General features: G+C 50.5%; 1 protein-coding gene and 1 long non-coding RNA gene across 2 annotated transcripts; both read right to left on the bottom strand.

Annotated features, from left to right (window-relative positions):
* Positions 1 to 460: 460 nt before the first annotated feature.
* On the bottom strand, positions 461 to 1,481 carry LOC123167698 (zinc finger protein 8). The gene has a single exon (XM_044585553.1). It carries the CDS (start codon positions 1,339 to 1,341, stop codon positions 619 to 621), a length of 723 nt encoding a protein of 240 aa, XP_044441488.1. The 5' UTR covers positions 1,342 to 1,481; the 3' UTR covers positions 461 to 618.
* Positions 1,482 to 8,672: 7,191 nt separating this feature from the next.
* Positions 8,673 to 9,546, bottom strand: LOC123163951 (uncharacterized). The gene is made up of 3 exons (XR_006482107.1): positions 9,438 to 9,546; positions 9,171 to 9,334; positions 8,673 to 9,036 (listed from the first exon to the last, which is right to left on the bottom strand). It is a non-coding gene; the product is annotated as an uncharacterized lncRNA (long non-coding RNA).
* Positions 9,547 to 14,167: the final 4,621 nt, after the last annotated feature.

Below are 14,167 nucleotides of genomic sequence, written 5' to 3'. Positions count from 1 at the left end.
TCGTCGGTCGTTAATTTCATGATACAGATGATACACATGATACGACTTCACGCTTCACAACGACGGGAACGCAGCCAGGCAGCTCCTCTGTTACTTGATCAGTGCTATGACAATCGACTAGACCGTCCTTAAACTTTTTGCGACAGGTGAGAACTCTGAATAAGGTCTTTAATGGGAGGATATTAGCAGTGATGGAAGAGCTATCATTGGTTGACCGAAAAATTCCAAGTCGACTGATAGCCACTGTCTTGACTAATACAGTTTTCAATTGCATAATCATGATTGTACTATCATTTTGGGCTTTTTCTTCTGATAAAAATGCCCGCTCAAGAAAAAAAAAAGCAGTCATGCCAAACTTTTGTGAAGCTTGAAACTAACAAATCATCTGGAACTGAACTTGCCAACGGAGACTCAGGCACTGAATCGCGACCAAACTAAAGAAAATGGAGAGAAGTACACATTATTCAAAATGCATGCCAACTTAATTTGCATTCTAATTTTAAAAACAAATGAACGCCCTCGATTACAGATAATGACAGTAATTATATAAGACTAAACAGGGTGATTGACCTGAACAATTAAGGTAAAGATACCACCTAGATCGACAATTGCAACCGACTACAGGCAGAGGTCCAAGCTTACAACGCCCTCCTTCTGCCCCATCATTTCGGACCTACCGATCTCCGCTGGCGAGCCGCCGGTGAGGCATGACGGCAGCGTCGTCACCACGCTCATCACCGCATTGTTCCCATCCTTACCGGCCACGTCTCCGGTCCCAGCAGCCGCCCCCGCCGTCGCTTCATCGTGCCGGCCGCCGGCACCAAAAGCACCGGTCCCGACTGGCGTCGGCCTCCACACCATCCCCGGCACGGGCATGCCGCCGTACGCCGCGGACCGCGCCACGCCGCCGTACATCCCCGGCCACACCGGGTACTGCGGCGGCGGCGGCATCGGAGCGGCCTGGTGGTGGCCGTAGCCGCCGAACAGGGCGCCGTAGACGTGCGCGCCGGCCGGGAGGTAGGCGGCGGCGAGGGAGGCCTCGAGGTGCGCCCGGCGCGCGTGCTGCCGCTCCCGCTTGTGCGCGTTCTGGTGCCCCCCGAGCGCCTGCGACGTCGGGAAGTTGCGGCAGCAGTAGTGGCACTCGAACTTGCGGGTCTCCCCCTCCCCGGCCTCCGACTTGGGGGGCCGCTGGTCGCCGGCAGCGGCGGCGTCGTTGGAGAAGTCGCAGCCGAAGAGGCGGATGGTGGCGTCGGCCGGAGGCAGAGCGGCGGGGCGGACGACGAGCGGGAGCTGCGGGAACGAGTCGGCGCCCCCGAGCATGGTGCCATGCGGCGCGGCCATGGCGGATGCCTGGCTACCTAGCTAGCTTCCTCAATAGTGATCGACGTTGAGCTTGTGATGACTTTGTGTGCAGGAAGCCGGCAAGGGTGTGGCGTGGTTTTATGGTGAGACGACGAGCTAGACAGACGGCCGGGCGGAGGGGACAGGCCCCGCCGGGGGACCGAAGTACGTAGGAGCCGGGGCGCGATCTCGTCACCCTCCAAGTACACAAAACCGATCGGCAGTGTACCGCAGCTGCCCGCCTGGCCCTGTGCACGTACATGCATGCATCAATTAGGGGCCCTGTGCGAAACAAAAATGGGGCCCTATCTCGTTAAAAAAAATGAACTAACGAGCAAAAAAACTTGCCGGGAAAACTAACGAGCAATATAGTGTGTATATATATCTCACAGGAAAAATTTATAATGCAAATAATATAATGTCAATGTTTTACAATTAGATGAATCGTCTAATTCACCTAGTTTTGGGTCATGTCCGGTTGAACTACTATACTGTGATCTTTCGTAAAGGAGGTAAGAGCCAATCTTTAATAAAGTAACGATCCCTGCCGAAAGTTAATTAGGAAATTAAGAATTAGAATTTAGAGTAGGAACGGGAGGATTCGCTAAGCACCTGGAGGCTGGAGTTGGTCAGCCGGTCACAGCAGGGGCGAACGCACGTACAGCTCTCTGGGGCGAATGCCCCCACTTGATTTTTGGCCCACTTAATACTATGTCCAGAGTACAAAGGATTGCCCCACTGAGCCCATGACATTTGCCCCCACTTCTTCCATTTTTCTTGTTATTTTCAAAGCCTAAGCAGCCCGTCAGCCAGTGCTACAGAGCCCACATAGAGGCCCGCACGACGGCCTATATGGTATGCGTACGAGCGAGGCCTTGAAACGCACGCAGGCACGAGCCACAAGCCACGAGCCTAGACGGAGGAGATGGGGTACCCCTAAAGAAAAAGACGGAGATGGGGTCCTAGACTGCTAGACGTGCCCTGCCACCGCCCTGACCACGCGAGATGTGAAGCTACCTCGCCAGACTGCCCCATCGCTCCGGCAACAATCTGCGCCTCGCACGTCGGCTGGTCCTTGCCGTTCTTTGGTTCTTGGATTCAGAAGATCGGTACAAGCACTACGTGTTTTTATCGATCGAGGTAAACCCTAGGGTCAATTCATCAATCATATTCTTTATTTGCTTTCTGTTCTTGTTTCTTTTCCAATTTCCACATACAAAGTTAAGGAGTTTCATAAAATTTCCACTATGTGATACCACACGAACTGTCAATTAGTTTGACTCAGGGACGAAGCTATAAAATAGATCCTATGGGGCAACTCCAAATTAGTCATGTCATCTTTCCAGATTAAAATGATTAGTGCAAACTTAGTGAGAATTTCCAAAAATCGCTGGTGTCCAGCGGCATTGCTTGAGCTCCGTGTTCGTGGGTTGATCGAGTCTAGCTTGACGTAGTAATTTATTAAAAATGGGTTAGTATGTGAGAGTAGAAAGAAATGGACGATCGTATTTTTCAGCAGTAGCCTTATTTGCTTGTACAAAATGAATTATTTGACAAAATCATTAATGAGGTGATAGCTCAAAACTTTCATGGAATGATTGAGCATATATGTCTGATTGTGGGGTAAGTGTTTGCAAATGATAGCCATAAGTTCCTACACATCTCCATGCAAAAAAAATAAAAATTTTTGCCCCCTCTCAACTTTCATCCTGGATCCGTCCCTGGGTCACAGATTGATCCGACGAGACGACAGAGTCTGAAAATTAGGAGAGGAAGCTACGAAGGCAACGACAGCGGCCACAATCCGATCGCTCTGATGAGGCAAAGGCGACGACCGACGAGACGATCTCGTCTCCTTTTTTTCATCTCCTGACTCCTGTAGCGGCGCCGACGGGACAATTGTTGGCCTGTTGGTTTCCCGATTGAGGCGATCCCGATTGACTGGTATAGCGATCTTTTTTTAGACCCACGATCCCATTTGCATCGCTAGAGAGCAGTTTCCTTTTTTCTTTGGGAAAGATCGATCGAGTCAAGCGACGAGCGGACGAGGTCCAGCGCTCGATGGCCTCGACTCAGGCCCAGCTCCGGCGCCTAGCGGGCTAGTGCCGCAGCTGCTACGCATTTTTTTTCCAGAATTACCAGGCCTATATAAAAAAAATTGGGGCCCCCCAAAATTATGGGCCCTGTGCGGGCTGCACATTTGGCACCACTATGAGCCCGGCCCTGCATGCATGGCCAATAAGACTATTATTATATGCTCCATCACCAGTGCTACCACTACGTTGCTAGTAGGTTGTAGTATAGTGGTAGTACGTGCATGCATACGTGATGAGCGCGCATTAGGTGTATGTTCGTGCGATCCGCTGCCAAAAGTCACACTCAACCTGTGTTGAAATTTCAAGCTCGGCGTAAAATAAGAGAGATTTCTGAGTGACAGTTAAGACCGTGCTACGTGCTCCATGACCTTGCCAACTTGCATGCATGCACTGTGGTCATGGATGGGCTCAGGATGAGCACCAAGGGCGGGCAGGCGCGGGTGGTCCTTCCTTCCGGCCGTGGACGGCGGTAGCCGGTAGGGGGGAGACGAGACGCGGCGGTGCTTTGCCTGCTGCTACGCTAGCACTTTGCAGCCGCATATGATTACCGGGCCGGCCCCTGGACCCTGCATGCATGCTAAAGTCTCCACCTTTTAACTCTGCATGGGCCGATCGCTCACTGAATTCCGAACGACCATCAATCTAGGTTTTCCATTCCGCCCGTCCTTTGGGTGTGGGATCTGCGCGTTCTCAATGCACTGCTTTGCAGAATTGCGGTGGTTGCATGCTATGGATAGCTTGTCTTTCTCGAACGCTTTTGCTGCATGCTGCCATTCCATTCCATGACTTTTCTCGGACTTGGGACGCCACCGCTTGATTACCCGGGGAACCGGCCGGGTCCTCCTCTCAGTGATATACTCCATGCCTATCCTCCGGCGAGAGGCTTTATTTTGTGCTGTGCCACTGCCCACTGAGGTCCCATCCCATCCCGTTTCTGCTCTGCAGCAGGGCCAAGCGCTAATCAAGCAGCCCCAGACACAGGCACACACAGTGTAGCGTGGCAAACAGATGATAATTGATGGATAAATCGATCGCGCACCATGCCATGCTGGCATGTGCTGCCGTCTCCCAGCCGGCTCGCATTCAGCTTCCGGTTTGGCTTAGTTGGAGGGACTAACTGCATCGATCAGGATGCATGCCTCTGGACTCTGGAGCCTTAAACTTTGTCAGGTCGTTCTGAAAATAAGCTGCTATATTCGTACGTTGTCCAGCTATGATAGCGGCTCTGACATACATACGGCCGGCCGGCTCGTCGTCATTGCACACCACTCTGTCAGTGTCAGGCCGAGTACGTACTGACTGACTGACGCGGCAACGTTGAATTCGGACCAACAACCCAACCGATCTACTGCTCTCGGGAAAAGCTACGTACTCCCATCCGAGGACGGCCGGCCGGCCTGTGCGGGTCACGATCATCATCACTTGCCTGTGACTTCTGAGCAGTGAGCGCTACATACATACCACCGCGCTCTACCCTACACGTACCAGCCACACACGCACGCACGCACGCACACACAAGGTCCAACGTGTAGTTTGTTTTCGGGTCATCTGCGCCATATGGTTCAAGCCTTCAAGGTACTTGCTAGCTAAGTAGCTATGCATGCATGGTTCACTAAACCTAGGTTGTCAAGAGCTTCATTAGCTACTGAAGGGGCCGTACCCGATGTTTTTGGGTCATCCGACGACACTTAGGTCCACTAAACCTAAGGTGTCGTCGGATGTTACTGAAGGGGCTCGAGTTAGCTATTTGTTGGGTGTGTGTACCATCGATGATGGATTCATTTGCCAGACCAATCAATTAGTTTGCTTTAATTTGGGAGCGACTTCACATCTGTATACCGTACATCACACCCTAAGTAACACGTATGATCATAATCGATCTTCATATCTAATATAGCCCTATGAATTACTCCGTCTGTCTCATAATATAATAATGTTTTTGACACTATACTAGTGTCAAAAACATTCTTATATTATATTATTGAATGGAGGGAGTATCTCTTTAGTGCTCGTAGTTTTTTTTTTTTGCGGGTTTTAGTGCTCATAGTTAGCTGTCATTCCTTCATGACAGTCGTCCAACCTAATCCAACGTGGCCCTATTAATTGATCCGCCATTCGCTCATCTTCTCTTCTTCATGGCCATGAAGCTGTCGCGACCAGCTCCAACGTACGTGCCGTGCCGTCCAGAGACACTACACCCTTCGTGGATCGCGGTACCGTACCGTGGGCGCGCGCTTCTCGCTCAACTACCGCTGTCCGGTAACATGCATGCATGCGATTCTCGTCCACGAACAAAAGCAATTATCATGGTCCCGTGGTACATGGACACCAAAACATAATTAAGATGGCATGTCTTGGCAATGAGCAATTAAAAACACACTTTACGTCATTAGGGATCTCCAACGTGGACCCTTTCGGCCGTTCGGTCTGAACATGTTGTGTCATTCAACGCGGGTCAGTATCAGTCTGATTGGCGGTCCGGGCGCACTTTTTCCTGCAAACCGGAGACAAAATGAGGGGCGGCTTTGCGGGCGTTCGGATCGCTGCCATGCCCACGCCTGACCATCCTGGCCCACCCAAATCCCCTCCCTTGCCCGTCCGCGCTTCCTGTTCGAAACAGTCAGTGCCGCATTCATTTTCGGCCAGAGCGGACGTGACCTCTCACTGGCGCCGGCATTGAAGCGGTGTACCGGCCGAGAGAGCGTCGCCCGCGCCGCTTCCCTGTGCACACGACTGCTCAGCATTCAAACGCCGACACACAGCCGTTCGTCTGTCCGTCCGTCTGCCGCCCTACATTAATGACACGTGGTTGCTGAGTAATCTACTCCGGTGCCACCCCTCCGTCCGTCTGCCGCCCACCATTGTCACCCGCTATATAAACTCCAGCCCCGGTCACAGCCACAGTCATCCTCCTCGGATCTTTTTCTCCTCTCGCACCACTCCCACCATGGTCTCCCTGTGTTCCAAAGCTCTCTGGGACAGACTATCACCGGGGCGGAAGAAGGAGATGACCGACATTGCTGCCGACAGGCAGATGAAGGCCGATGATGTCCCAATAGAGGAAGTGGCCGAGGATGAGCCGGCGCCACCCTCCTCGGTGCATTGCAGCATGATCATCGACGAGGCCCGTGCCCACTATATGGACATGGTGCGGGTGGAGCGATTCCGGGAGGTGCAGGCCAACGCGGCCTACAACCTCCAGCTCCTCCAGGAGCACCAGCAGACAGAGGAGGTCGTCGCCGGCAGGGCAATCGCGTGGGACATGGACGTGGCGGAGTAGGCGGTGCTGCTTGAGTCCTACCACTCCGCCCGCAAGATCTGCCTCGATCGCTGGCCAGCATCATGCGGAACTGGAAGTCGCCTACAAGGAGTTCGACGAGGCGGCGAACGAGGTGTGGGACAAGAGCGACGAGGAGGACCGTGACCCGACCGTGCCCCGCCGCCACGAACACGAAGCCAGCACGTCCGCGGGCGCTGCGGTGATTAGTTGAAGCATGTCCGAAACTATACCTTCGGAGTCGAACGAGCTCCGCTTTTAGTTGAAGTATATCCGAAATGTAATGAATTCCGTCCGGTTTATATGAAATCCGCCATGTTTGCCTAAATTTCTTTTCGTTTATATGAAGATCCGCCGTGTTTGCATGAATTTCGTCCGTTTAGTTTGAACAGTGGTTGAAATGTATGCGGGCAAGGTTAGATGGCGACCACCGGTATCAGTGTCCGTGAACTGGTCCTGTCCGCACCCTTATGTGTGGAGGAGACCAGAGTTTTACACAGATGTGCAGCCAGAGTTTTCCCCATGGTCGGGCGCGGCCAGTGGAGTTAGTTGTCGAGGCGGTGTGCATCCTAGGCGGCAACGATGGCCTCCTTCTATGATGGGTGTGCCTGTGCTTCGATGAGGCGTGTTGGCGTGAAGTTGAAGCTGCATTTTGTGGGGCATGGCAAGTGACCACGATGATACACCATGGCCGCGCCTTGGCTTGGTGTATCTCTGAGACTTGCGGTGGATGAAGTCGGAGATGAAGTTGGAACTGTCGACACACTGCCTTGTGGCACTTCCGCCTCACGATGGGTGGCGGTGCATTGGGTTCGATGGTTTGGAGTCAGCGAGGCAGGGGGCTCTTCAGTTGACGACGACGACACTGAGCATCGAGAGCTAAAGCTCGCTTTTTTTGGAAATATAAAGCTCGCGCTTTGTGTCAAGTTTTGCTTGTTTGGGCCTTTGTTGAGTTCGGCTTTGTTTGGGCCTTTGTGTCAAGGCTTTTTGGTTGTTGTTGTTGAGTCTGGCGTTGTTTTTTAGAATAAGTTTGGCATTGTTATGGCTAAGTTTGTAACGGCTTTCGTTCGATCTTTTTTAGTTAACTAGTTAACTCTCCTCTGCTTAATCGAGCAATGCTAAATCTACCAAGGGAACCACTAGGCATCAGACTACTGATGCCTAGCATTTTAGCAGACCAGTGGAGAGGCGTTGGATTGGATCCCATGCACCCGTTGGATAAGCAAGGCACCTTCCCCCGTTTAATGATCCCAAAACTGAAACTAGTTAATGCTGATTAGCTGTGATTCCGCGGCTGGATTTCAGCAGGTTGATTGCTAGTCCTTTTAACATAGGTCTCTAGTATAATATGTAGGTTGCTTCCATATAAGTTGATGCTTCCTATGCATAAATCGGTGCTTTTTTGAGGATTGCTTCAAAATCTGCAGTATGTGAAACGGTGCAATGTGGCAAACCGGGTGCATCTGATGCATTCATGTTCTATTAATAGTGGAAGCATATCAATTCATTTTTCTTCTACCGGCTAGCAAATTTGCTTCCATAACAATTGTATATTATTTCAGTTTGTCCAACATGACAATTTATTTTGCATCGTCTAAGCTCAATGCAGACACATTGCTTCCAAAATTACAAATACATGCTTCCATCAAACATCTTTTTTACCATTGTTACAGACTCTTTCAAACAAATTTAATTGGAACTTGTTCTCAGAATCTGGTATCTACATCGGAATAAATAGGAATTTGCTTCCACAGAATTTGGAATTTGCATTCAAAGAAATGAGTATTTGCATCCATAGAATTTGGAATTTGAAACATATTTTCTACCATTGTTACAGACTCTTACAAACAAATTAAATTGGAACTTGTTCTCCAAATAATCTGGTATCTGCATCCGAATAAATAGAAATTTGCTTCCAAAGAAATGAGTATTTGCATCCATAGGATTTGGAATCTTAACCGAAAGAACTCAGAATTTGCCTTCTTGCAACAAAATTGATGCCTTGCTTGGAGAGATATATACTTTTCTTCCAGATCATCATGATATTATTTTCATAGACTAGAAGAATTGCTTCCATACAACCATTACAAAGAAAAAGAAAAACTATAACATATAAAATAACAAGGGGAGTGCTTCCATGGTGATGATCATCTGTCTCCGCTAAATATAAAATTTGCTTCTATGATGGTCAGTAAGCTCCACACCATCTACCGCGGCCAGTGACATGCACTGCAATCAAAAGTGCGAGGACCTAGTCCCCTGCACTGTTGCCATGCAGACATATGTGATGCTTCTTCCAAACTTCTTATGTGCTTCCTGCAACTGGAGTACATAAACATGCGACGGAGTTAGCAAACTCTGATTAACAAATCCAAGAGACGGAGAAGAAAGAACTCAAGAACTACAATGCTTCAAATAATGGATATATTCCTTGCATGGGCGAGCGACACACTAACCTTCAACTCCGGTCAGGGGCTCTTCAAAGATTGGAACACCAATCCACTGCTTGTTGTTCGGCCTTCTGGTGCTACTCCAACATGGGACGTAACCCGTCGAAGTAGCAATCACAGAGGGGAAGTTGGGCTTGGCCATCTAATGCCATGAAGGCGCACCTGCGCACCTGCAATGTTGCTCGGGGGCGCATCGACTGAGACGGAGAGGAAGAAGGGAGGAGCAGTTGAATGGATCTGGGCAGTGAGGTGGAGAGGAGTGGAGGAACATACCTGACCAGGATGGGCGGCGCAATCGTAGAGAAGGCCATTAGTGTGGTCGATGGCAAGCTAGGGAGGTTCATGCGAGGGGGTCTTGGGATGGATGGATGGGTGAGTGATTAGCGGGAGGGATTATGCGGTAGATGCGGGGTGGTTAGTAACTAGGCGTCTTTTTTTTTTGAAAATGACCAAAGAGATAAGAAGTATTGGCCATGGGATTCAGCTAGAATAGACGGTGGTCAATCGGTCTGACGCGGTGCTTCTGATCAGACTATAGATTAGAAGTGTTTCCCATCTACCAAGGGGCTCTTATCGTACCTTACGTATCGGTGATTTGGCAGTCTTTGATTGGGCTTTAGTGAGGGCTCGGGCCCACCCTGAAAATCAGTGGAGAGATGTTTAGTTACCTTTAAGGCTTAAGTAAGTCTAGCATTTTTGCTGCTTAATCTCTCCACGGACCTTTCTCGCAAAAAAAAAAGGAAAAATCTCTCCACGGACCTTTTCAACACAGCAAACACATACGTACTCTCCCTCAAAAAAAAAAACACATACGTACTCTCCGCATGCACGCACGTACCGGTACCGCGCCGGTCGGCCGTGAGCAATGGACGTACGCGTGCGCGGGACAGGCCGGAGCGCTGGCTGGCCCAGCACAGAGATCCGATCAAAGCAAAGTACGTGTGTACGTGTACGTGCGCACGCACGTTGGGGGTCACGTACCTGCCTACATATGCACGCACTGAAAGCCGGGTTACAACTCACGATGTAGTAGCAGAAATTAATCATCGTGCATTTGCGATTTTGCGTGTGCTGCCGGTCCTAGCAAAATAACCGTAGCGTGCGTGTAATGATGCGCTGCATCGACACGTTCGTACGCGCCTGATGTCTTTTTTGCGTACGCGCGCGACGTGCACCTCGCTGCATGTCGTATTTTTTGCCGATCGATCTCGATACCTCTGACTCTATGCACTGCTATGTACGTACTGGTACTGCATATATATATATGGGCGATCGGTCGAGTTTATGGCTCATGAAACACCAACACTGCACGCACTTCGTACGCCGTATATACAGTGTTTTACCTGTAAAGTACGCACGCTGGTCGTTTCCTCTCTCGGTAAAACGATGAAGTTAACTGTGCCAAAAGTGTGGGAGAAGCGATCGATCAAACGGCGGCTCTGAAGTTTACGGTATGGCATGTACACCTTCTATAGTGATGTTTTTCTAGTACTCCAACGAAGCTCTGATGAACAGATCTGACACAAACGGACAACTACTTTGCGACATGATAGTTGGTTGACAATATGTGCATGTATATGCATTAGTTGGACATGTACGCAGTCTTGTCTTGTGGCCCGGCACGACTGAGTTGGTGTGTGTCCTGATAATTACGTGTGATTCTGATCACGGCCGATAATGCATGTTACTACCTTGACTCTGGCCTCGACCACACCATCGCCGTCCGAGCGCGTACTTGAAGGTCCAAATGAAGGGGTGGCTACACACACATCGGTTCCACTGTTAATTAATCTCATCCGGACACGTGCAGCCTTTTAAGCTTAACGCGTGCCACTAAGGCAGAGGTGGGTGGCATCAATCCATCGTAATCACAAAGTCTAGGAGTGACAGTGAAGGTGCTTGCTCTATGGTATGCGCATGTACCTCGAAAATTCATATCTGCACCCGAGCTCATCTGCACCCACCCTGACAACAGAAATCAAAACAAATACTAGAAAATTTTAAAAAAATTCTAATTTTTTTGTGTGGTAGACAATTTGATGCATGTGGTCCGATCCAATTTTAACATCGTTTGAACGTCTGAGGAGCTCTCAGCAAAAAAGATAAATTAGGGGTCTGTAAAAATGTTTACTGTTCATGTACTGTTTTGGCCTGATTTGTCTTTTTTGCCGAGAGCTTCTCAGGTGTCCAAATGACTTCAAATTTGGAGCGGACCTCACGCAACAAATTTTCTACCGCGCAAAAAAATGGATTTTTTTGATTTTTTTTTTTCAATTTTTTATGATTTTTTTTCTAATCGGGTGTAGATGAGCCTGGGCACAAAAATCCTTCTTCGTGTTTGCTATTCATAAGTTGTCTGAAAATAGCCGGGCCGTCAGTCGATTTTGCTGGGAGAAGAAGGCCACACGACATGGACACGGAGCTTGTGGCGTCCCAGGCGAAGCCGAGCCAAGAGCGAGCAGTAGACAAGGACGCTGTCGTGACGATACTTGCCCATATTCATACGAAGAACAAATGAATAATACAAAAAGATAACTGGCAAATTGTGGATAAACCAGGTAGTCGCTCCTCCTCCTCCAAAAAAGAAAGCTAGGGTTCCTGCCTTTCGCCGGCGCCGCCGCAGGTCCGCCTCGTCTCCGGTGGCCCTAGGGCCATGGAGGCGCGGTGGATCCTATCAAGGGATGGCGGGAGGGCTCCGTTTTTAGTGTTTTTTTTCTGTCTTGTTAAGGTTTGTGTCCTGCTCAGGAAGACGGGACGGCGGCGACTCCCTGAAGATGGAATAAAAATCTCGCCGCCTAGCCCCCGTCGTTGGTGGGCGTGTGAAGGTGTGTCTCCGGCGGATCTATCTTTGATGGATTTGCTCGGATCTCGTCGTTCTTCGTCTACGTTCGTGTGTCTTTGGGTTGAATCCTTCCAACCTAAGTTATTCTTCATCGGCGGCGGTTGCTGTTCTGGTGCGCTGGTCCTATGGGACCTTAGCACGACGACTTCCCGACTGTCTACTACAACAAGTTATGTCCGACTCCGGCGATGGAGGGGTGATGACGGCGGCGTGCCTTCGGCTCGCTTCAGTGCTTGTAGTCGTCGCTAGGTGGTCTACGGATATGGATGTAATTTTTATTTGTGGTGTTCGTTGTACTGCCATGATTGAAGATAAATAGATTGAAAGTTTTTCCGAAAAAAAGACAAATTATGAGTGATTTGTGTCTCAGATCATCCTTAAATATGAATCGCCGATGTTCATCGAAGAACAAATGAACAACACAGCGAGGTAGGTGACACCTCTCTCTTTTTTTTTGAAAAATGGTCAACCACTATGACAGTTGGGAGGAAAGGGGAGGAAATGTGATCACGCCACAAGCCAGCGTAAGAGCATCTCCAGCCGCGTCCCCAACAGGCCCCCCCAGGCCACTTTTTCGGCGCCGGCGCCAAAAAAATGCCCCAGTCGCGCTCCCAGGACAACGAAAAGCACCGGTTCGGCCCTTTTTTCCGCCCGGCGGCCGCAGGCCGAACCCGTCGCACTGGGGGGCGATCGGGAGCTCCGACGCAAGGGAAAAGCGTGGCTGGCCCACACCGTCAGGTGAAAATTCAAGATTTTCTTCCCCGACACGCCTTCACCCCCCGCGCCCTCGGCCGCCAGTAGCTGCGGGTGCACGCCCACCGGGCGCAAGGTGTTCGGCGATTTGCCTGCCTTGGCGATGGACTCGGATGACGAGGAAGCGCTCGCCGCGCTGCTGGAGGAGGAAGCCGAGGCCGACGTCCAGGAAGAAGAGCATCTGATGGTGCTCGCCGCCCTCGCCCAGCTGCTGGCGAGCAATGAAAAGCCGCGGCGAGGTGGCTCGGCGCCGGGGCGGGTGAAAGCAAAAAACCGCCATCGTCTCGAAGGCTACTGCATGCTCTACTCCGACTACTTCGCCGATGCTCCACTTCACGGCGACAAAACATTTCGGCGCCGTTATCGAATGAGCCGAAAGCTCTTCCTCAGAATTGTGAATTCCATCTGGGAGTTCGACAACTACTTCAAGTGCAAGATGGATTGCACCGGCAAACTTGGATTCACCTCGATCCAGAAGTGCACGACAGCGATGAGGATGCTTGCATACGGAGCTCCCGGTGATTCACTCGACGACTATGGGCGCATGGCCGAGTCCACCAGCATAGAGTGTTTCTACAAGTTCTGTCGGACAGTGGTGGCAGTGTTTGGACCGCAATACTTGAGAACACCCAATGCGGAAGACACTGCTCGGATTCTAGCACAGAATGCAGCAAGAGGATTTCCTGGGATGCTTGGAAGCATCGACTGCATGCATTGGAAATGGAAAAATTGCCCATTTGCTTGGCAGGGGATGTACAAAGGCGCCAAAGGCGGTTGCAGTGTGGTACTTGAGGCGGTGGCCACACAGAACCTCTGGATTTGGCACTCCTTCTTTGGTACTCCAGGAACTCACAATGACATCAACGTGCTGCAGTGCTCTCCTGTCTTTGCCAAGCTTGTTGAAGGTCATTCTCCTCCGGTGAACTTCGAGATCAATGGGCGGCACTACAACAAGGGGTACTATCTAGCTGATGGCATCTATCCGAGATGGTCGACATTTGTGAAGACGATCTCAAACCCCGTGCCAGGAGGCAAGAATGCCTGGTTTGCGAAGATTCAGGAGGCTTGCAGGAAGGATGTCGAGCGGGCATTTGGTGTGCTCCAATCTTGATTTGATGTTGTCCGGTACCCCGCTCAGACCTGGTCGAAAGATCAAATGTGGTATTATGACTTGCTGTGTCATCTTGCACAACATGATCATCGAGAGCGAGCAAGAAGACCCAGTGTTTGACACTGAACCATACTACAGGCAGGGTCCTCTAGCCAAAGTTGATCATCAGCTACCGGCAACCTGGACTGCCTATCTCAGTATGCGTCAGGAGATCCGAGACCCATAGGTGCATCATCAACTGCAGCAAGATCTGATAGAGCATCTATGGAGGCTCAAGGACGACGCCGGGCGCGACGT

This window comes from Triticum aestivum, chromosome 7D (genome assembly GCF_018294505.1).
Source record: "Triticum aestivum cultivar Chinese Spring chromosome 7D, IWGSC CS RefSeq v2.1, whole genome shotgun sequence".
In the NCBI taxonomy this organism is placed as follows: Eukaryota; Viridiplantae; Streptophyta; class Magnoliopsida; order Poales; family Poaceae; genus Triticum; species Triticum aestivum.
This window is presented reverse-complemented; position numbering and strand designations above follow the sequence as displayed.

Coding starts and splice junctions, on each gene's coding strand:
- LOC123167698 (XM_044585553.1), bottom strand. CDS start 1,341: ATGGCCGCGCCGCATGGCACCATGCTCGGGGGCGCCGACTCGTTCCCG.